Source organism: Chlorocebus sabaeus, chromosome 22 (genome assembly GCF_047675955.1).
Source record: "Chlorocebus sabaeus isolate Y175 chromosome 22, mChlSab1.0.hap1, whole genome shotgun sequence".
Classification (NCBI taxonomy): domain Eukaryota; kingdom Metazoa; phylum Chordata; class Mammalia; order Primates; family Cercopithecidae; genus Chlorocebus; species Chlorocebus sabaeus.
The window spans coordinates 35,794,080-35,815,810 of record NC_132925.1 but is presented as its reverse complement, the minus strand read 5'-3'; the positions used below and the strand labels follow the sequence as shown (position 1 = coordinate 35,815,810).

General features: G+C 36.8%; 1 protein-coding gene across 3 annotated transcripts in view; it reads left to right on the top strand.

Annotated features, from left to right (window-relative positions):
* LSAMP (limbic system associated membrane protein) overlaps positions 1–21,731 on the top strand; it is a 634,113-nt gene that overhangs the window by 325,791 nt on the left and 286,591 nt on the right. For all 3 annotated transcript variants that reach the window (XM_038002454.2, XM_038002453.2, XM_038002452.2), the window contains exon 2: positions 16,036–16,268. In XM_038002454.2, the coding sequence (XP_037858382.1) occupies positions 16,036–16,268 (233 nt within the window). The remainder of the gene's footprint in view (positions 1–16,035; positions 16,269–21,731) is intronic.

Below are 21,731 nucleotides of genomic sequence, written 5' to 3'. Positions count from 1 at the left end.
TCTTCCTTTATCATAATATTAGATTTCTCCCTGATGAACAAAGCCTGGGTGAGCTGCATGGAAGAACATCAGGTGCAAGCCTAGTTTGCTTTGTTGACTGGTTGAATTTTTTTTAACATTGCCTTGGGCAGGTTTGCATCCAACAACCTTAGCCTCCCAGAAACATTTTACTACACAATGGAGAGTGTTCTTCACTTATTCGTTGCTTGGGGCTAACAGGCTGAGCTGTTTTGCATTGAATATGTATCTTTTGATCATGTTTTATGTTCCTCTTACCATTTTGTTGCTGTTAAGAGCTGGAGATTAGGATAAATCAGTAAGTGAAAACTGCCAGAAAGCTTTTGAAATTATGAGATTGGACTCTCTGGTCAGTGTTCATACTGAGTTGTGGGTGGGCCACAGAGGCCGTCTAGAACTCAGTGATGGGGAAACAAATCTACTTGGGCTTATTTAGAGAAAGCTTTCTACTTAATAAACAATGCATGCTTCGCCCACTTTCGTTCTGATTCTGTCCTCTCAGGGCATATTTCATAAAGTTCCTATTTTGTTACCCTCTGTCACAGTATTCTGTGATTCAGGTATTATGCAGAGGTAGAATGGTAAATCAGAAATTTTATTTTTGAAATTATCTTTATTGTTACAGAATTTTTTATTGAATACCCGTAGGATTTTTGTGCACTCAAATCATTACTGCACTGATACACTTAGAACAAATAAATTAGGGACTCTGACTTCCTTAATTTTACAGTCTAGCAGAGGTATAATTTTAATGTGAAGCATCATGTGACATGGCGTAAGGTCTTATTTAGACAGAAGAATGTTCATAAAGAGTAAGGGACTCACATTGCATAAGAGCAAAAGGGGAAAGATATATAAATAAGCCATTTTCTCATGTCCTCAAAGCAAAGAATATAACCCCCCCCAAAAAAAAAAGATGGAATGAGAGGAAGTAACACAGAACACATGAACAAAAATATATGATACGTACACTGTTGGTTTTTTTTGTTTTGTTTTGTTTTGTTTTGAGAAAGAATCTCGCTTTGCCACCCAGGCTGGAGCACAGTGGCATAATCTTGGCTCACTGCAACCTCTGTCTCCCAGATTCAAGTGATTCTCATGTCTCAATCTCCAAGTATCAGCAACCGTAATCATGTGATACTATGCCTGGCTAATTTTTGTATTTTTAGTAAAGATGGGGTTTTGCCATGTTGCCCAGGCTGGTCTCAAACTCCTGGCCTCAAGTGATGTGCCCACCTGAGCCTCCCAAAGTGCTGGGATTATAGGCGTGAGCCACTGTGCCCAGCCTACACTGTCTATTCTATCAGTATATTCTAGTCTCAGGACAATGATTACTATAGTAAAGAAACTAGATAATCCACCTCTGACTAAAGCTATACACATCAATATTCTTGAAGTTTAAATATAGGGACATATGTTGATGAGCTAAAGTAGTAACTTCCTTTAGTAAAGTTTTATTTATTTATTTATTTTTTTGCAGGGGGGAAATACTGTGATTGAGGATTAGAGAATAAGGACTTTAAGAAATATCTGTTTAGAGTGTGATAAAGAGCAAGGTATAAAAGAAAATAATGTATTATTATTCATTTGAGCTAAGCTCAGCTTACTTAAAAATATTTTGTTAAAACTTGCTGTATTAGTCTTATTTCTTAGAGAAACAAAGCCCATAGAAGATAGATAGATAGATAGATAGATAGATAGATAGATAGATAGATAAAATTTAAAAATGACTCACATGATTATGGAAGCTGAGAAGTCTCAAAATCTAGAGCCAATAAGCTGAAGACGGCCGGGCGCGGTGGCTCAAGCCTGTAATCCCAGCACTTTGGGAGGCCGAGACGGGCGGATCACGAGGTCAGGAGATCGAGACCATCCTGGCTAACACGGTGAAACCCCATCTCTACTAAAAAATACAAAAAACTAGCCGGGCGAGGTGGCGGGCGCCTGTAGTCCCAACTACTCGGGAGGCTGAGGCAGGAGAATGGCGTAAACCCAGGAGGCGGAGCTTGCAGTGAGCTGAGATCCGGCCACTGCACTCCAGCCTGGGCGACAGAGCAAGACTCCGTCTCAAAAAAAAAAAAAAAAAAAAATAAGCTGAAGACTCAGGAGAGCTGATAGTGGAAACGGAATTTCAGTCCAAGTCCAAGTGCAAAGGCAGGAGAAGACTAATGTCCTGACTTGAAGGCAAATAATGAGAGATCGTTCTTTCTTACTTAGCCTGTTATTCTATTCAGGCCTTCAGTGGATTAGGTGAGGCCTACCCACATTTGGGAAGATCAATCTGCTTTCTCAGTCTACAAATTCAAATGTTAATCTCATCCAGAAACACCCTCACAGACACATCCAGGAATAATGTTTAAACAAATGTCTAAGCACCACTTAGCCCAGTCAATTAGACAAATAAAATTAATCTCATTCTAAATTTTTTCTTTTACTTAATTCAGATTGCAGATTCAGACATGATATACAGAATTCTGAGATTGTGTTTTATAATAATTCAAGAAAATAAATATAGGATGATATTTACCAAAATTAAGTAATGAAACACAGTTTTATCTGAATAACTACAGTGCCTCCTGTTGACTGAAAGAATATGGACTGCCTAAATTTTCATTGCCTCCCAGACAAAGGATCAGTGGAGAAAATTTTACTATTTATCTCTTTATCAGCCTTCCTGTTTTTCTTCTTGATCACATTATTACCTTAAAAGAAAAAATAATTGCTCATTTCACAGTGAAATGAAGTAGAGAAAGAAAAAATTTTAAAGTTCTGTGAGACCAAATTAACCTGCTTCAATAGATCGGTGAGAAAACTGATTATGATCTAATCACAATCCCTCTATAAACTCACAGGTGGTTAGTCCTCGGTGTGACATCTGAGTATGGATTAAAAAATATTTATTGGGATGCTTAAATGTAAGCCTCTAAGACAAGAGACACTAACAAAAGATAATACAAAAGTTCATAGTTAAGTCTACCAAATAGAGAAGGGGCATCAATATATTAGAAATCAGTTTTTGTTTTCACTCTTAAGCATATTTTTAGAACCTACTTGAGTTATGAAGTTTACCCTGCATATTGTATTTATTTTTTAATTTACTGTTTGGATGATAAGAAGAGATGTGTTAAGGAATACAAAATTACAGCTAGATAAGGGAAATAAGTTCTAGCACATTCTATACCACAATAGGATGACTAGGGTTAACAATAATATATCATTTCAAACAGCTAAAAGGAAGTTATTGAACCTTCTCAACACAAAGAAATTACAAATATTTGAGATGATGTATATGTTAATTGTCCTGATCTGATCACTATACATTAAATGTATTGAAACATCACATGTAATGAATATGCACAATTATTACATGTCAATTAAAAAAATTAGAAGAGTGATAAAAAATGTACTTTCACATATCTATTATAGTATAACATAGATGCATCATAGATATCATCATTTTTCTAGACCTAGAGGAGAAGAGAAAATGATAGGAGAAATTATAGGGAAAAAAGATACCTGGTTTAGATTAGAAAAACGTTTCTTGTCCTGTCACAGTTCCTCCACTTTCAACACCACTTGGAATAGTAGGTTTTTTTCACCTTCAAGATATTTCAAGAGTGGGGACACTCTTATGAATGTGAGATGAGAGGCAAAAAAAAACAAAAAACAAAAAAAACAGACTCTCATATATGCATTCATCCATTGAGTAATTACCTAGAAACTTTTTTGTGTAAGGCACTTTGATAGGCAATAGAATTGCAAAAGTTGAGAAGACATGGTTTTGGCCCACTCTTAAAATACTGATGAAAGGCAGGAAAACAAAGACGTAAAATGCTAGCATAAGCTGAGAATCAACTAGGGAAATTGGAGAGAATGAATCACAGAGAAGGGCACATCTGAGATAGATTTTTGTATAGTAAGCAGGAGCTTGCCAAACAAGACATTTTAAATAAAAAGGAAAAACCAGAGCTAGAAAAAGAGAGATTGAAGTCTGAACAAAGCATAAAATTCATAGCAAAAACAGTGTAATATCAAGAGATCGGGCTGGAAAACTAGGTTAAGTGAACTGATATTTTACTGATCTATTTGGATTTTTACAGGTAAAAAGACCACGGACATTTAAATAAGATGAGTACGTGATCAACTTTATGTATGTACATTCTTTTCACTATGAAAGACAGATGGAATAGCTGTGGGTAAGGGGATACAGTATCACAGACTAAAACACCAGTTGGAAATCTGTGTAGTGATGCTGGTAACAAATGACAAGGCACTGAACAATGGCAGCGGAAGTGACGATGGAGAGTAGAGGTCAATTTATGAAAATCCCAAAGGTGGTATGTGCTAAAAGTTTTTTAAAATATTTTTTAAGCAATTAGAAAAAATGTAAAATAATATGTGACTACATAAGATACATGAAGAAGAAGAAGGAAATAAGAATAACTTTGGCCGGGCACGGTGGCTCATGTCTGTAATCCCAGCACTTTGGGAGGCTGAGGCAAGCAGATCACTTGAGGTCAGGAGTTTGAGACCAGCCTGGCCAACATGTTGAAACCCTGTCTCTACTAAAAATGCAAAAATTAACCAGGTGTGGTGGTGTGCACCTGTCATCCCAGCTACTTGCGAGGCTGAGGTGGAGGATTGCTTGAACCTGGGAGGCAGAGGTTGCAGTGAGCCAAGATCGTGCCATTGCATGCCAGCCTGAATGACTCTGTACCCCATCCCCCTCCCCCCAAAAAAAGAATAATTCTGTGGATACTAGCATAAATTTATAGATGAAATAGAGTTCCATTAACTGATAACGGGGAATTTAGAATAAGAACCACAGTAAAGTGGAAGATGATGAGTTTCAGCTCAAGACATGTTGAATTTGAGGTACCTTCAAATATCTACATGAAGCAGCTGAGTATGCCGTTTTATGTTTCAATCATATTAAGTGTAATTAAAGCCAAAAGTGTATTAGGAGTGCTCTGTGAGGTCAGGAGAAAAGAAAAGTACAATCCTGGAGAAAATGTGCATGGAGAAAGAGGAGACAATTATGGAAATTGAGAAATTGTGAGAGAGTTAGGAAGAAAACCAAGAAAATGAAGACCGGGTGGTGACTTGTGCTGAAAGCTTTGAAGAGGCTTCGTAGGACAAATACTTCAGATAAATTCACTGGATGTCACAATCAGTAGACTATCACCATCATTCTAAGAGTGGTCGTGATAGAGCCAGACAAAGGTGACTCATCCTTGAGGGAGACTGGACATTATGAATTAGTCAATATAATTCCTGCTGGTAGGTCAGGTTTCTGCAGAATATTAGGATTTCAACAAAATTTCTGGTGCTGTGTCAAGAGGTCTTGACTGTAAATGGCAATAATTAACCCAGGAAAAATAAGGGAACAATTTCAAAAGAACACTTTATTAATCTCCACGTAGATTTAGCTCTTTCCCTCCCTCTACCTGTCCTTTCACTTAATAGTCCTTTCACTTAATCCATCAGTGCTCTATCGGCTTCTTGTCATCTGGGGAAAAAGACCACTACATTTCCTTTGCCTGTGATAGATCTGTTTGATTATATCTCCTTCAGTTTGCAGCTTCTGGAGTCCCCTATTTCACATTTATTTCCACAAACTACATTTCAAAAATAAAGACTTCTGGCCAGGTGTGGTGGCTTATGCCTGTAATCCCAGCACTCTGGGAGGCCAAGGTGGGTGGATAACCTGAGGTCACGAGTTTGAGACCAGCCTGACCAACATAGTGAAACCCCATCTTACCTAAAAATACAAAATTAGCCAGATATGGTGGTGGATGCCTGTAATCCCAGTTACTTGTGAGGCTGAGGCAGGAGAATTGCTTGAACCTGGGAGGCCGATGTTGCAGTGGGCCGAGATCACACCATTGCACTTCAGCCTTGGCAACAAGAACAAAACTGTGTCTAAAAGAAAAAAAAAAAGACTTATTTTGCTCTTCATATGCACTTGCCTTTATCTTTGTCTCTTTTACCTCTACCTCTACTAGGGAAGGCAAACCAGAGAGTAGAGCCATTTTCTAATGGTAGTCCTGAAGACAGTCTCATTACTTACTTACTTACGTGCTTACATACTTATTATGTGTTAACTTTGTTATAACATACATGTTGTATCTATTAATTGTCATGTCTTAGAGGGCATAATTTGATCTGAATTATGTCTAGATGCATGTAATGTAATGATGAGTCATATTATAATGTGGTTCTGCTCCAATTATAACATTTACATAATGGTATATATGACGAGACTATAAAGTAAGGGGCTGGGTTTTCAAGTGAGCCTTGTGGAAAACAGTCCCCTGACTTTACAGCCATGCCTCATACATCATAATGCTCATCCTAAGTGCATTGTGGTTTATTGCAAGCACTTTTCTTTTTCCTTACTGCTGGAATGAGATAAAGTATAAACCCTATATGGAAAAGACCATATTTTTTTCTATCTAGAACTTAGCATGCTTTTGGTATTTGTAATGATGCAGAGGTAACACAATTTTCTTCAAATAGCTGTGGAATTATTTTTAATTGCATAGTGAGTGAAGTTTTTAACTACAAATCTGAGCTACAATTCCAAGACTAATTTTATTCTTTCAAAAGTACAACCAAAGGCAGTTTTTTCTCTTTCCAAATGAGAGGTATTTTTCACAGAGAACAAAATCTCATAGGGAGAATCAAAACAAAAGCAAAATTTAAAGTTGTTTCTCATCCTCTCTCAACTGTATAGGGAGGAAAGAGGAGAATTTGTAGTTGAAAGGAGAGGAAAAAGTTGTAGATTCTTGCTACTTTAGTGAGCATATAATTGCCACTCAGTCACTGAGGAGACAGAACAGGCCTTGTTCTTGCAACCTGAGAGTCCTCAAAGCATAGGGTGTGCTTCATCCAATTCAGGAGGAACCCCAGTTCAGCCAGCAGACCTCAGGGGATCACAAAGCACAGCATGGGCCTCTATTTCAGCTACCCTAGAGAAACAGCCATGTATGAGTTCTGATGAAACTAAGTGGATCTGGTTAAAAGTGGTGAGACAATTAAGGCCTGTGCTGCCTATGCACAGGTATCCCAAAAATCCTTTGAAAGTGTTCCAAAGATGGCATGAGATCCTCAGTTTACACCATTGCACTATAACCATGCTGCATCATCCTGCTCTTGATTTAAATTCTGTGGGCTGTAAGAGGCCGATTGCTAACCAGAGGGGACCAAGGGGCTATCAGATGCAAGACAGCCCAAGCCCGTAAAAGGGAGTTTCCCTGAAAATGCCTATTAATAAGCAAGGATTAGATTGAGTCACAATATCCAGGAGCTGCTGGATTGATCCCAAAAACGAGGTTTCTATAGAACAAATGACAAAGATTTGAATTATGGAAGGATATGGAAACAAAAATGCATCAGGATCTTCCAGAACTCACTGTGGACTCCAAATATATCCTGTTTAATAGTCACAACAATCTGAGGAAGTAGTTACTACTCCTGTTTTGCAGAAGAAAAACCCTGAAGCTCTTCAAAAATATTGGACATATTAGGTCCAGGCACTGCTCTATATGTTTTTTTAAAAAACCTTTTAAACATTACTAGTGCCAAACGAGGTAGATACTATGATCATCTTCATTTTATAGCTTAGGAAACACATGCACAGAGAGGATAAACAAATGTCCCAAAACCACAGAGCAAGTATGTGATGAAGCTAGAATTTAGAGCAGAAAATTGGCTTTGCAGCCTGAAGCCATCACCACCTCACCATGCTGCCTTTCTTTGCTAAATAACTTGCCTAAAGCTACTAAACTACTGAACCCATAACTTTTCCACTTCACCACTTACAAAATAAGGAAGAATTTTGAGTTGTGATGTGATTAAGAAGAGAATGATTTATTTTTCTGACATGATCCAGACTCTTGGAAAGATCCTAGAAGAGCTGTTTCCAACCACTTATAAATGTTCCTGGGATTGACTCTAACTCCAGCTGTGACTGGGACAGAAATCAGTTTTCTCCTGGTCTCAGTCTCAATATTTATCTCTTTTTGGAATTTATGTCTTATTTTTCCCATTTATTTCTTCTATGTGAATGTAGAGACAGGACAGTTCATGTGACAAGAATAGGAATAAAGATGGTCCTAGAAGACACAGTTTGTGGAGACACACTCAGGGCTTAATTGGGTGGTCCTGTTTCTTTTCCATCCACTCTTCTGTTAACCTCTACCATCTGCATGGATATGCAACTACGTTTCTTCAAAAAGGTGATTCTGAAATGTAGTCATGCATGTATCATATATAACGATGCATGTATCATATATAACGATGCATGTATGACTGGACAAGGTGTTCTTTAGTGATAGTAAGAGACAAAAAGCATGTCTATGGAGGCCTTTTCATTGCTCCAGGAATTGCACACCTTATCTGGGTTTTGCCATTTGCCACGGTGAACTTTTTGCACTTTCAGGTGATGATCATTGTAATAAGTGGTAGCCTAATCACAGAAAGGATGCTTTCACAGTAGAGCACATGTGAATAACTAATGAAAGTTTGGCATTTAGAGAAATACGTGATTGATCTGAGAGTCTGGGTAATATATATTTAGTGGGTTTCATCATACTACAAAATATAAAGAGATTAATTTTTTTCAATATGACCTAGAGAAATCAATGTTTTTCCTTTAGTTATCTCTCTTATATGACTGGGTTTTTTTTTTTTTTTTTGTCCTTTACAATGAGATACTATGAATATAAGCATATATATAGCTTTGCGTTTTATGAAATGTTTCTATCTACATCATCTCATTTGATTTAAAGAACTAACCTGAGAATGGTTCTAAGGGGTTGAACAGGTATCGTTAGCCCCATTTTACTTGCGAAGAAACTGAGATAAAGAAAAGTTAAATGACTTATCTGTGTTCCAATAGTAAATAGGCTGCAAGGCCAGAACTAAAATGAGCCTCTTCAGGAGCTAAACTGTTTGTTTTTTACACTAGCACTCCATTAGCAGTATACAGATTTCCGAATCATTGTGGCCAGCAATATATTTACATAAATCTAGTTCCTGTGGGTTTACCACCTCTGTATTCTACTACCTGGGTGTTCTTACTCTGCCCTGACCATCCATTACTACTTCCATGTGTGTGCATGTACACATGTGCATGTAACCATTGGTACATGAATGTGTGCAAAGAAGCAAGGGTGAGGGGAGATAATCTGATCATGTAGATGCTGTCATAGTGTTAACTGGTCTACAATTTGGTATAAATCTAGAGAAGTCAACCATTACCAAACTAAGATTAGGGTCTGGGTCAAGTGGATAAAGATAAGGAGAAGAGACATGCACAACAGCAAGAGAATGATGCCACGAGAGCAGACAGGGGTCCAACCGGAGGTCAAGTGTGAAAAGAACTAAAGCTAGGAGCAAGGAAGTTAAGGAGTTGAAGCTTTTAGTTGCAGCAGAGGCTAACAGGGCTCCTGAGTGTCAGCAGTGAATTCCCACAGTTCTTTTTTTATTTCTAATTGACTCTAATCTTAGAAAATGGTAATGAAGCAAAAAGATGATCCAAAATGATTGATGATTTAAAATTCCTTAAATTTGGTTTTTAACTAACTTGGTATTTATTTTTTTGATGTGTTTGCATAGTTGTTGGAATTCATCATACTTAAAATAATGTTATAAAACCAGACTAAGGACTTCTGACTCAGGAGAATCTGGGATATTTTCATACTTTATTCCATTCTCTGCTTAGAATTTTTCTGATTCCACATTTTAATGCTGGGAATATATAGCATCACTTCCCAGAACAATTATCTTTCCTTCTAGAGTGAAATGATTCTATGATAGTTTTGCTGATTCACTAAGGGTTTTATTTGTAGGATTGAAGTTACAAGGCAAACAGCATCAAAATAACATTTTTAAAGACATCCTTCCCATCCATATCTTGAATCTTTCCACATCTTACAAAAGAGGGAGATTCACAAATGTGAAAAATAATAAAGGTCAATGAAAAAGTTTTCTGATGAACAAAGACTAATATTTTTTTTAAAAATCAATTTTCTCCAACTGATTCTCCTTTACCTATCTTGGGTGTTAGGAAACAATTACATGATTTTATTATTATGAAACTAAAAACAACAAAAGGGGCATGATTAACTACTAACTTATAGTCATTAACTATTAACTCATAACCAGAGCCTCACTAGGCCTCATTGTTGTGCCTTTGTCATGAACTTTGCTGCTGACAATTAAGTATGTGTAAATTAAAAAGCATAAGCCTATGAAAACACACTACTGCACTTTAGATATTTGTCCTGTGCTTCTGAATATGTAAACCAAGAGAAAGACGTCTGTATCTACGTATTTCAACCTCGATCCTGTCAACATTTTGGATAAGATACATCTTTGTGTTGGGGGCTGTCCACGGCATTGTAGGACATTTATCAACACCCCTGACCAATCCCTACTAGAAACCAATAGCAACACCCCCTCCCTAGTTGTGACAACCAAAAAATGCCTCCAGATATTGCCAATGTCATCTAGGGGCACAAATTGCCTTCACTTTGGAACTACTTATCTAACTATTCTTTCTTAAGAAACAAATAGATTTCTCTTACCCATCCAGTTACACTGCTCCCAGACTCTGCAACGTATAAATATGAGTATAGATAACTGGTAAGAGATTACATAAAATATATTTATTGTTATCAGTGAATAAATACCAGATTATACTCTTGAGAAAAGAAGGAAATTTATGCAAGGCCAAGTCCAGATAAATTTGAATCCTAAGTTGGCATGTTTTTTAGCAGTTATTAATGCTTGTTAAATATGAAATGTGTCCAGCAGCAATTGAACAGGCTTAATATCTGGTAGATACGTATCAATTACATCCTAGATATCTTGTCAGTATATATGCTATTAAGTAATCTGTTGGTACAAACTGATTTTAGCATTTCTTTTCTACCTCCAGTTATATTCATTTTTTAAGCAGTATAAACCCCACTCTTGTGCAATGTTACTAGAATTGTCAATGTACCTGTTTGTATAAGTCTGCATAACAGACTTGGTATAAAGTGTTTGAAGAAATTCAATGCTTAAGATTTGTATGGGTGCATTAATTTTTTGTGACAGTTTTATGGAATCAAATATACTAAACAAAGAAGATAAAAAATTGTGTGCTTACCTTTCCTAACTTTTTTAGAGATGATTTTTAAAAAATCATAGATTTACAGTTCAGGTAGGTAACCCATCTGATATTTGAGGGTTCATGATTAACACGAGCAACCTACTAAGCACTTAGTTAGGATACGATACTTTTTTTCAGTTGTTACATGCAATATAGATCATGTAGTTCCGAGAGATGATCTTTCTTTGTAGTGGACATGGGAACACATTTTTTCTCTCCTTTACTTTCATTTTAATACCACACTCAATAATTCTTTTAAAATTTCCATTTATATCTGATAACTTTAATTATTTCTTAAGAAATATTAAAATAGTAATCCATCTTTACTGTGCCTATTAGATAATTAATGAATATTTTATAATTGACCTAATGCAATTTGTTAAATTCATCTTGTTTATTCCACATTTCAGCAAGTATCTACTATGCACGTGGTATTTATGCTGCTAGGCTCAGTGAGGGCTCCAGAGGTGAATTACAAGAAGGTCACTGTCTTAATAAGCTTATGAGAAAAGATGAGTGCAAATAACTCTAATGCGATGTGGAGTATGATAAGGTCATAAAAAGGAAGTTTTAAGAAGGTTTTACTGACGAGAGAAGATTTTCTGGAGAGGTGGCATTTTGTAGCATACGTCCATGTCCTCAGCTGCCTTCCATAAAACCCACCCAAAGTGGAAGGATAGTCTCTGATCTTCTCCTCGTGGCACTAACACCCACTGTCATTAGGGTCCAGTTCTTTCTAAACCTGGGAATTATTTGCAACATAATGTGTTCCTCAAGACAACATTCTATTAAAACAACACATAACACTAACAAGTTTTTGAAATACAATCTCTTCATCTTCCTGCTTTAGCCCAGGCTGATTTTGGAGATAAAATCATTAAGTACAAAGTTTAGAACTAAACTGCAGCAACAATCTAGATAGGTGATAATTCATTATTATCATATTATAATAACATGGCCCAAGAATTCTCATTTACTCCACAAGCCTGCCTGATGCACAGTTGAGCCAGCATACCTCTGAGATGCAAGCCCATGATGCTTATTGGTGAGTCAGTGAATGCTGGGAACCTGGGTCTGTATTTATATCAGCATTTCTTATTTCCAGATAGCCAGGTGGTCTATCATTACACTGTATGACTAGTTATTATCTCTTAATAAACATAGACCCCTACAAATTGAAACTACTGATTTTGGTTTACTATATTTTCTCTTTTCTTTTCTTTTCTTTTCTTTTCTTTTCTTTTCTTTTCTTTTCTTTTTTACAAGGTTTCACTCTGGCCAGGCTGGAGTGCAGTGATATGATCATAGCTCACTGCAGCCTCGAACTCCTGAGTTCAAGTGGTCCTCCTGCCTCCATCCTCCCAAAGAGCTGGGATTACAGGCATGCGCCACCGTGCCTGGTCCTACCATCTTTTTTTATGTGTACTTTTTATGATATAAAATAGTTGCCACCTTAAATTAAGATTTTGAAATTAAGAAAATATTTAGTTCTGGAATTGCATTATTCCTTTACTCATTTTTTATTAAGAAAGTTTTAGTCACATTATAGGAGGATTATTTTCTAGTTTACAGAGCTAATACATTTATTTTGCAACTATTGAGTACGTAAAAAGGAACCCTGAAAGATCTGGAGAAGTGGTTTCGTTTTTAAGAACACTATACTGTATTGTGTTCTGGTGCTTGGAGTTTGGCTAACCATCTGAGTTAGTAAAAAGTATATGTATATTCTAATATACCATTCACTTGTTTGTCAGTAAAAGATGAATTTTAAAAATAAATATGGATAAAACCCAAAGCAAAAATAAGGTACTATGTAAATTGTCATAACAAAATTTCCACATAATACATTGTTTAATTAGATGCACTTTTATGCATCTGGCAATTTTGCTGAAATAGTCAATTACTTCTCTAGGTAAGATGGAGCTGAACACCCTCAAATAATAATTTAGAATAATGATCTGTATGATTTTAACTTTTCCATGAATGAAAATTGCTAAAATGTCAAAGGACCATAAAGACCCGACTTACAAATTTTACCTTATGTTGTTAAAGAAATCTGTCCAATTTATTTGTGGATGCTATAGGACTAGGGATGGGGACGTGGAATATAGGTTACCAAATGTCCTGTGTCTGCATGTGTGACCCAGTTAGTTCACAGGACAGACATTTATCAAATGCCTTTTTTATCCCAGATTAGTTATTGGTGGTATCCAAATGAGCAAGGTAAAAATTTGCTGTTTTTATTGGATTCACAGGCCATATTTATGTAGGCTATATTATATAGTACTTTGTCTTTCAAAGTGAACAGATTGGAGCCATATTTGGGGCTAAGAGGCATTCGGAATACATCTATAATGTAGCAAATCTGTCCATTCTTGTGTTAAGCTGTGCAGATGAGAAACATGCACAAGGAAAAATGATAGAAGATTTAAAACACATTTACATAGGTAAATTTCTATCCTTCTTAGTAAAATAGAAAAAACATGGTAAATCTACATTCAACAATTTCATAATGGTCCAGAGTAAGACAGCAAACATCCTATTAATTAATTCATCAATGATTTTACATACAGAGATGCTGCAAACATCACCAAGAACAGAGAAATGATGCCACAAGAGAGGAGAACAGCAAAAGTAAAACTGAGTCTGGAATGAGGCAGCAAGCATTCATGAAGTTAAGTTGGTGCTCATGATAAAAGGCCTCTAAATTATTAAACACATAAATTATACTCAATAATATATGCATGACAGAGAAGCACATACTGGGAAATGGAGATATTAAATGATACCTAAATCTAGTTATGTTTATGAAAACAAATAGGTACAGAAGAAAAGTAAGACCTACGTATCTTGGCACCTAACTTATTAAGTCAAATTCTTACTCTAGGGTCAGGCATGGTGACTCATGACCATAATCCCAGTGCTTAGGGAGGCCAAGTTGGGTAGATCACTTGAGACTAGCCTGAACAACATAGCAATACCCCATCTCTAAATTTTTTTTTTTATTATTAGCTAGTCCTGCTGGCATGCACCTATAATCCTAGCTATCTAGGAGGCTGAGTCAGGAGGATTGCTTGAGCCCAGTAGTTTGAGGCTGCAGTGAGCTATGACCAGGCCACTGCTCTCTAGTCTTGGTGACCCAACAAGACCTGTCTCAAAAAAAAAAAAAAAAAAAAAAAACTCTCCCTCTAAATCACATCTACAATTCATTTAAAAGTAATAGGAGAAGGAGGTCTTTGTATTACACCATAGATGGAGTATGTAAAAAGACTTAGCTTTTCTCTTTCTTATAAGAGACACAGTTGGCCTTTCTATTCCCATGTGGACAGTCTAGGGATTATGCATCAATTTTCTGTCTATGTTTAGTTGTTTTGAGCTGAGAGAAAAACTGGATTTTATTTGGTTTAGAAAATACAGGGGAACAGGGTGTCTTAATTGTCCTGCTGTGGTGCTCGTGGCTCTTTCTGTTCACTCCCTCCTGCCCCAGAGTGTTGAGCAGCTGGCTTTGCAGCTGTGAACAGGGTTTGGGACACCTCCCTATGGGGTAGACATAAATCTTGCCACAGGGATGCAGACGGAAGGTTTTGTTTTTGTTTTTGTTTTCTGCTAGATTCTTCCATTGCAAGACTCTTGCTGGAACTGAAGGAGAAAACCATATTCCCCAAAAAGTATTTATGCCTCCTTCACTAATTCATGTTCTTTGCCCCTTTCTTTCAAATTTCAGAAAGGACCCTTTTACATTTTTTAAAGCAGTAATTCGAATAAGCATTATTCCTTTACCCTTTTTGATATATTGGTCTATGAACGACAAAATTGTCTTCTTCATCTTTGTTAAAGATTGCCTGCATTCAGTATGACCAGAAATGCTGTTTGCTAACAGCAAAAAGTTAGCAAGTTTGCTAACTTGCCACCAAACAAGCTTCTGCCTTCGGCAGCTGGAACCAGACTTATGCCAGATGATGTTTGCTTTGATTTCCTTGTCATAACACCTATCCCCTTATGCTTGGATCTGCTCACACAATTTTTACTCCTGGAAGTGGGCATTCCAAACTTGTAAAGATTAGAAGAAGTAAACTCAGAAGTCTAGTCTAATTCCTATAATGGTGGAGTATAACTTTAATCTATCATTACACAATACTATAGGAAATACTTACAAAAGAGTAAACACAGGGCTGGGCACGGTGGCTCACGCCTGTAATCCCAGCACTTTGGGAGGCCGAGATGGGTGGATCACGAGGTCAGGAGATCGAGACCATCCTGGCTAACATGGTGAAACCCCGTCTCTACTAAAAAAAATACAAAAAACTAACCCAGCGAGGTGGTGGGCGCCTGTAGTCCCAGCTACTTGGGAGGCTGAGGCAGCAGAATGGCGTGAACCCGGGAGGCGGAGCTTGCAGTGAGCTAAGATCCGGCCACTGCACTCCAGCCTGGGCGACAGAGCGAGACTCCGTCTCAAAAAAAAAAAAAAGTAAACACAGTTCAAGATGGAGTAAAAGTGCTATGATATCAGTTGTATAATTCTCAAAATTACTTAAAAAGACGGAGTTCTGAGCGAGTGGCATTTTCCTAAACAAGAAGATAATGGGAAGTCAATACTAATTTAACTTTGCCTTCATCACTCATACTCAGATTGTTTATTGCTGAACTGAGTCTAATATGATGACATCCATCCACTGGATGGTAATTACATCTTAAATGAAATAGTGAAAATTTAAGGACTCCACGAATGGCATGGCAGTAATTCATTCGGCATATAATTATTTTTCTTGTTTGGACTTGTTGAGTCTGATCACCTAGAAAAGAAACACAGAAACAGTCGTTGTTAAGGCACTAATATTGTTACTCTGCTCTGTCAGGTGCGTTGTAGAAGACAAGAACTCAAAGGTGGCCTGGTTGAACCGTTCTGGCATCATTTTTGCTGGACATGACAAGTGGTCTCTGGACCCACGGGTTGAGCTGGAGAAACGCCATTCTCTGGAATACAGCCTCCGAATCCAGAAGGTGGATGTCTATGATGAGGGTTCCTACACTTGCTCAGTTCAGACACAGCATGAGCCCAAGACCTCCCAAGTTTACTTGATCGTACAAGGTAAGGAAAGTGTGGGATAGAAGGGTGGTAAGAAAGAGGTGGGAGTTGCAGAATAATAATGTACAAATATTTGCGGAACTCTTTCTGAAAAGAAATATTCCCAAAGATACTATTGGACTTAAGTATTGATTTTCTGTCTGAAAAGAGACTTAAAATGGGAGGACCAAAAACAATATAGAGAGCGTACTCCGTTACTGAGGCCAGTAACATTAGTGAGAATGTTTTCACCTAGCCCTGAGTGTGAAAACCCACAGCAAAAGCCACAGCTGTTGGAACAATGTAAATCAGGGATACCAGAACACACAGAATGCTTAGAGCCATATGAAGTACACTTTTCCACCCTATGAGGTACCAGATGCTTTGCTGAGTTTAAGAAAGTTTGGGTTTATCTGTCCTCACCCTGAAGATTATCACTAATTATCTTTTTTGTGATAGCAAGTTTCTTCTGGAAAAATAAAATTTTCCAGCGGACTTATTTTTTCAGCTGTTCAGGTTTCTATGTGGTTTGTATCTCTACTTAATGACAAGTTACTGGTGATCATACCCAGTGACCAGGATCTGCAAAATAACTGGGGACAATTTGCTTCTAGATTGGGGGTTCCAAGGGCACATCTGAGTCCTAGTTTTACAGGATAAGAACCTTAAATGGCATTCACATACCCCCAAACTATTGCTGTGTTGGGTTTCTTTTCCCGTAATTGCAGAATGAGAACAAAACTGATCAGCCGCACAATTTTATTGCAAGTGAAGTCCAACCACCAGCAGTTTCAATGTATCTATCAGGAAAGATCTAAGCACTAACAAACATTAGGGCTGTGTTCATGTATTCTTGATTTATAATTTTATGTAAATGTAATGCAAATTAGGCATGGCCCTAGGGCTCCTGTCAAGGTTCTGATGCAGTCAGTGGTGTGGCAAAGTTTGACTGTAGCTTCTATTAATGTGTTATGGAATTGATTATTGCAGTGTTTAAATTATTGCTCTCCCAACTCCTCTGATTAATAGATTGAAACTGGAATAAAATACAACAGAGACTGCCTGGTGCACGGGTGCTTTAGTCATGTGACCTCTATTTTGGTTCGTTTGCAATGGCTATAGCTTCATTTTAGTGCTTGTAAAAGGCATGTCTACTAGCTTGCAAAGTTCCAATCACAGTCAAAGCATAGGATGCTTTTCTTGTAGCTTAGTAGAGAGTATTTAAGCTCCATTACAAGAGAGACACCAGGGTATGGATCTTAGACAACCTATTTACATTTGTAAACAAAATAGAAATACGTAAATATGCCAATGGGTTAATTTACCAACTCCCTCAAAACAAATACAAGCACACATTTATTCACACACAAACACACACACACACACATATCAAAACAAAAGAAAAAATTCTACTAAATTCAATGGCAGAAGGAGGAGAGATAACTAGTTTACTTAGGACCCCTTAGAACAGATTTTACCTACTGACCAGTTATTGAGATTATCTCGTGATTTTTCTTCTTTGATTTTTGATGTAAGATTGTTTATTCATATATTTCTTTATAATAGGTTATGCTTGAAAAAAACTGCTTGATTATATTATGATATTTCTACACAATTTTAGTAGCTTTATGGCCTTTGATGTCACTAAAAAGCCGCTAGAGACCCTAACTAAAAATTGTGTATTGTCCTATACTGAATACATTTGACAATCTGAGTACTATATCCCTTGGTTTCTAGATGAGCAAACAGAAGTTAAATTTAGGTTATACTTGCTCAAGGTCACAAGACAGTTCAGAGAATAGTTGAGTGCCAAGCAGATCTGGAAATCTAAAGCACTTTCCACTGGAATGGAGTTTTTTGGTTTTCTTTTTTGGGGAGGGGCCATGATTTTAAAAGACTAATTTAAGGATTCATAGTTAAGAATTTATATTTAAGTCTGAAGTCTTAGCACCAAATGCCCATTGTTCCTCTTTTTTTTTCTTATTTATCTTTTTACTCTTAAGCTACAAACATGAGCATCTCACAAGGGTTAAAACTAAAATTATGTTAGATACTACTGCATGTACCTTCCTGACATGGCAGTGCAAATGAAATTAAATTTAACTTAAGGGATGGAGAAGTGCCAAGTACTGTTTATCTACTATCTCATTTAATTCTAATAATACTACTTTTAGGTAGATGTTTACCCTTTGTTCTATATATATGCAAAAGTTTAAAGTTCAGAGACAGGAAGGAACCTGCCAAAGGCTCTCTGTTGGCTTAGGACAGGGTTTCAAACCCGTTTGTCTGATTCAAGATATTATTGTATTTTATTCTCAGCCACATTGTTTTGACAGAAAAAATCAACAACAAAGCTTGTACTTACAAGGGAGATAAAGAAAGCATGGTCTCCTCCTTGAGCCTGAGTCGCCAAGGGAAATTTTTGGACAATTACATACATATTAGATAATTTGATCTCAAGCACCAGATGGCTGTATCACTTCTCCTTGGGGCATTCAGCCTTGTGGCCATCAGAGGTTCCATCCATTCCCACTGTTCCCATTTATTTCTATTCCATTCTTCAACTCTATACAGTTTTCACCACATCAAAGATATTACTTCTAGGAATGGCTGACCTCTCCCTTTTCTCTAACCTCACAGCACCTTTCTTTAGACTGTAAGATACTTTTGATTTTTTACATCCTGCCATGATCACCCTCCATGGTTTCTGCAAATTCATTTCAACTAATCATTATGTAAATACTGTATTCTTTCTCCTTACACAATGGTGAAGCCACCTTGAGCTCAAAGGTGCTACAAGATATCACTAAAGAATAGCAGTTTAGAAGGTGGGTTCTGCAGAGTTGCATTGCTTGATTCAAATCTGCTTTCATTCTTACTATTTAAATACACTTTGGGGGTAAACCACTTAATTTCTCTGAGGTTCAGCTTTATCATATGAAAAATATATATAAAACTAACATTTTAAGTCCTCCTATATTTATCATAAGGATTAAATTAGATGATCTATGTAAACCTCTAGTCCAGTGTCTGGAGATCATGTTTTCTCACCCACTAGGTTGATGATGATGTTGATAACAATGCTGTTGATGATGATGACGAATACCATGATGTTGCTGGTACTTCAGTACTTCCATAAAGCTCACTCCTGTCCTGGGGTGCTGCCCAGAATCTAACACATGCTTTCACTCGTTGCCTATTATCCTTGCAGTAGGCTCTTTCAGTTTTTATTTTGGGTGCCTCTAGCCCATTTTTTCAGCTGTCCTTTTCCTTAGCATCCAGTCTTCAGCTTTACTTCCTTCAGATTCTAGAGAGCTTCTTTTTTAAAAATTTATTTTAGGTTTGAAGGTACATAGATAAACACATGTCAGAGGGGTTTATTGAACATACTGTTACATCACCCAGGTATTAAGCTCAGTACCCAATAGTTATCTTTTCTTATCCTCTCTCTCCTCTCACCCTCCACCCTCAAATAAACCTGTGTCTGTTATTTCCTTCTATGTGTTCATAAGTTCTTATCATTTAGCTCCCACTTATAAGTGAGAACATGTAGTATTTGGTTTTCTCTTCCTGCATTAGTTTACTAAGGATGATAGCCTACAGCCCCACCTATGTTCCCACAAAAGACATGATCTTGTTCTTTTTTATGGCTGCGTAATATTTCATGTTGTACATATATCACATGTTCTTTATCCAGTCTGTCACTGATAGGCATTTAGTTTGATTCCATGTTTTTGCTATTGTGAACAGTGCTGCAATGAACATTTGCAGAATTCTACCATAGAGAGCTTCTTAAACTAGCATTTCTAGGTGTGGTTCTTGTATAGCCTGCAGCAAAGTTAACATTTTGGTTTTAAATGCAGATTCTGGATAACCACATCCAGAACAATGGAATTAGAATTTCTAAAAATGGGACTTAAACTTCTAAATCATTATGCTTTGCAGGTGATTCAGATACACACACACAAAAAATCAAGAACTACTACTCTAAGGATCTAAGCAATCAGTGAGAGGGATTTACTGCTCCCTACCTGCTTATTTTCTTGTATGACATTGAATCAAATTATCTATAAAACTCTACAGAGCAGGTACTAGAGCCTTATAATAGTAAATAATATAAAATATCTGTGGACTCATCAAAAACATAGATTAATCTCATGTGCTTGAGCCCTGGGAATACCGGCTCCAAAAACTAGGGTATTTGTTTTAAATGTTACATTAAAAACCTTCATGTGTGTATGAATACAAAGGAAATCCTGACATGACAATATTTTAAAAATGAGAATCTTATTTTTAAATATCCCATTCACCATACTTTACAACCCATCTTTTATCATATTTTCAATTTACGTACTGCCTAATTGTTAAGTTGGTACAAATAATAGAGTGGTCATTTTTATGTTGAATCTTTTGCTCCCATTTTCATGCTATTCTAATTTGGTTAATGTTGTTTTCAAAATGGCCTAATCTGCAAATACTAAAATTGGAGATAATTTTTTTTAGCATTTTGAAGTTTTAAATATTTTTTCTAAATAAAGACTTAAATTTCACTGTGGTGCTAAATAGAATCCCATACATTTTTCTCAGCACTGTGATTCAAATCACACACATGGCTTGTCGGACTTTATCCATTAGTTGCCAGGAAATTTATTGCATAATTACTTTATATAAAATAATATAATTGTGAAAAAATATGAGAGTAGGACTCCTTATTAGACCAACATGCTTGGTGTGTATTTTTTAAAATCTCTACATTTAAAAAGCTTCATTTCCTATATCTCATTAATCCTAGAATATCTATAAATACATAATGACTTAAAATTATAATGTTTCTAGATGCCCTTTAAATTTAATAATTGAAAACTTAAATATTAGGAAACCCAACATCTTTTTTTTTTTTTTTTTTTTTTTTGAGACAGAATCTCACTCTGTCGCCAGTCTGGGGTGCAGTGGCACCATGTTTGCTCACTGCAACCTCCACTTCCTGGGTTCAAGCAATTCTCCTGCCTCTGCCTCCCAAGTAACTGAGACTACAGGTGCGCACCACCACACCTGGCTAACTTTTAGTAGAGATAAGGTTTCATCATGTTGGCCAGGATGGTCTCCATCTCTTGACCTTGTGATCCACCCGCCTTGGCCTCCCAAAGTGCTGGGATTATAGGCATGAGCCACCACGCTGGCCCTCAATTTATACTTTTAATGATTACTCTAGAGCTTATTGTTTCTAGGATTTAAATTTTTAGAAGCAAGTTTTACAATTCTGTTAACCACTCTGAATGCTGACCAAAATCTGTTACCCAGAACTCTAAGACGGTATCTTGTTTTTCTCTCAGAATCGCTCTCCTTTCCTTCTGTTACTGTCTTCTTTCTTCCTTCACTCCCACACTTCTTCCTTCCCTTTTGTAATAAATATCATGTTGCATTGATTATTCTTTCAACAACTGTACATTGCCTATAAAATTTTATTCAAAAGTTTTGCCTATGGCT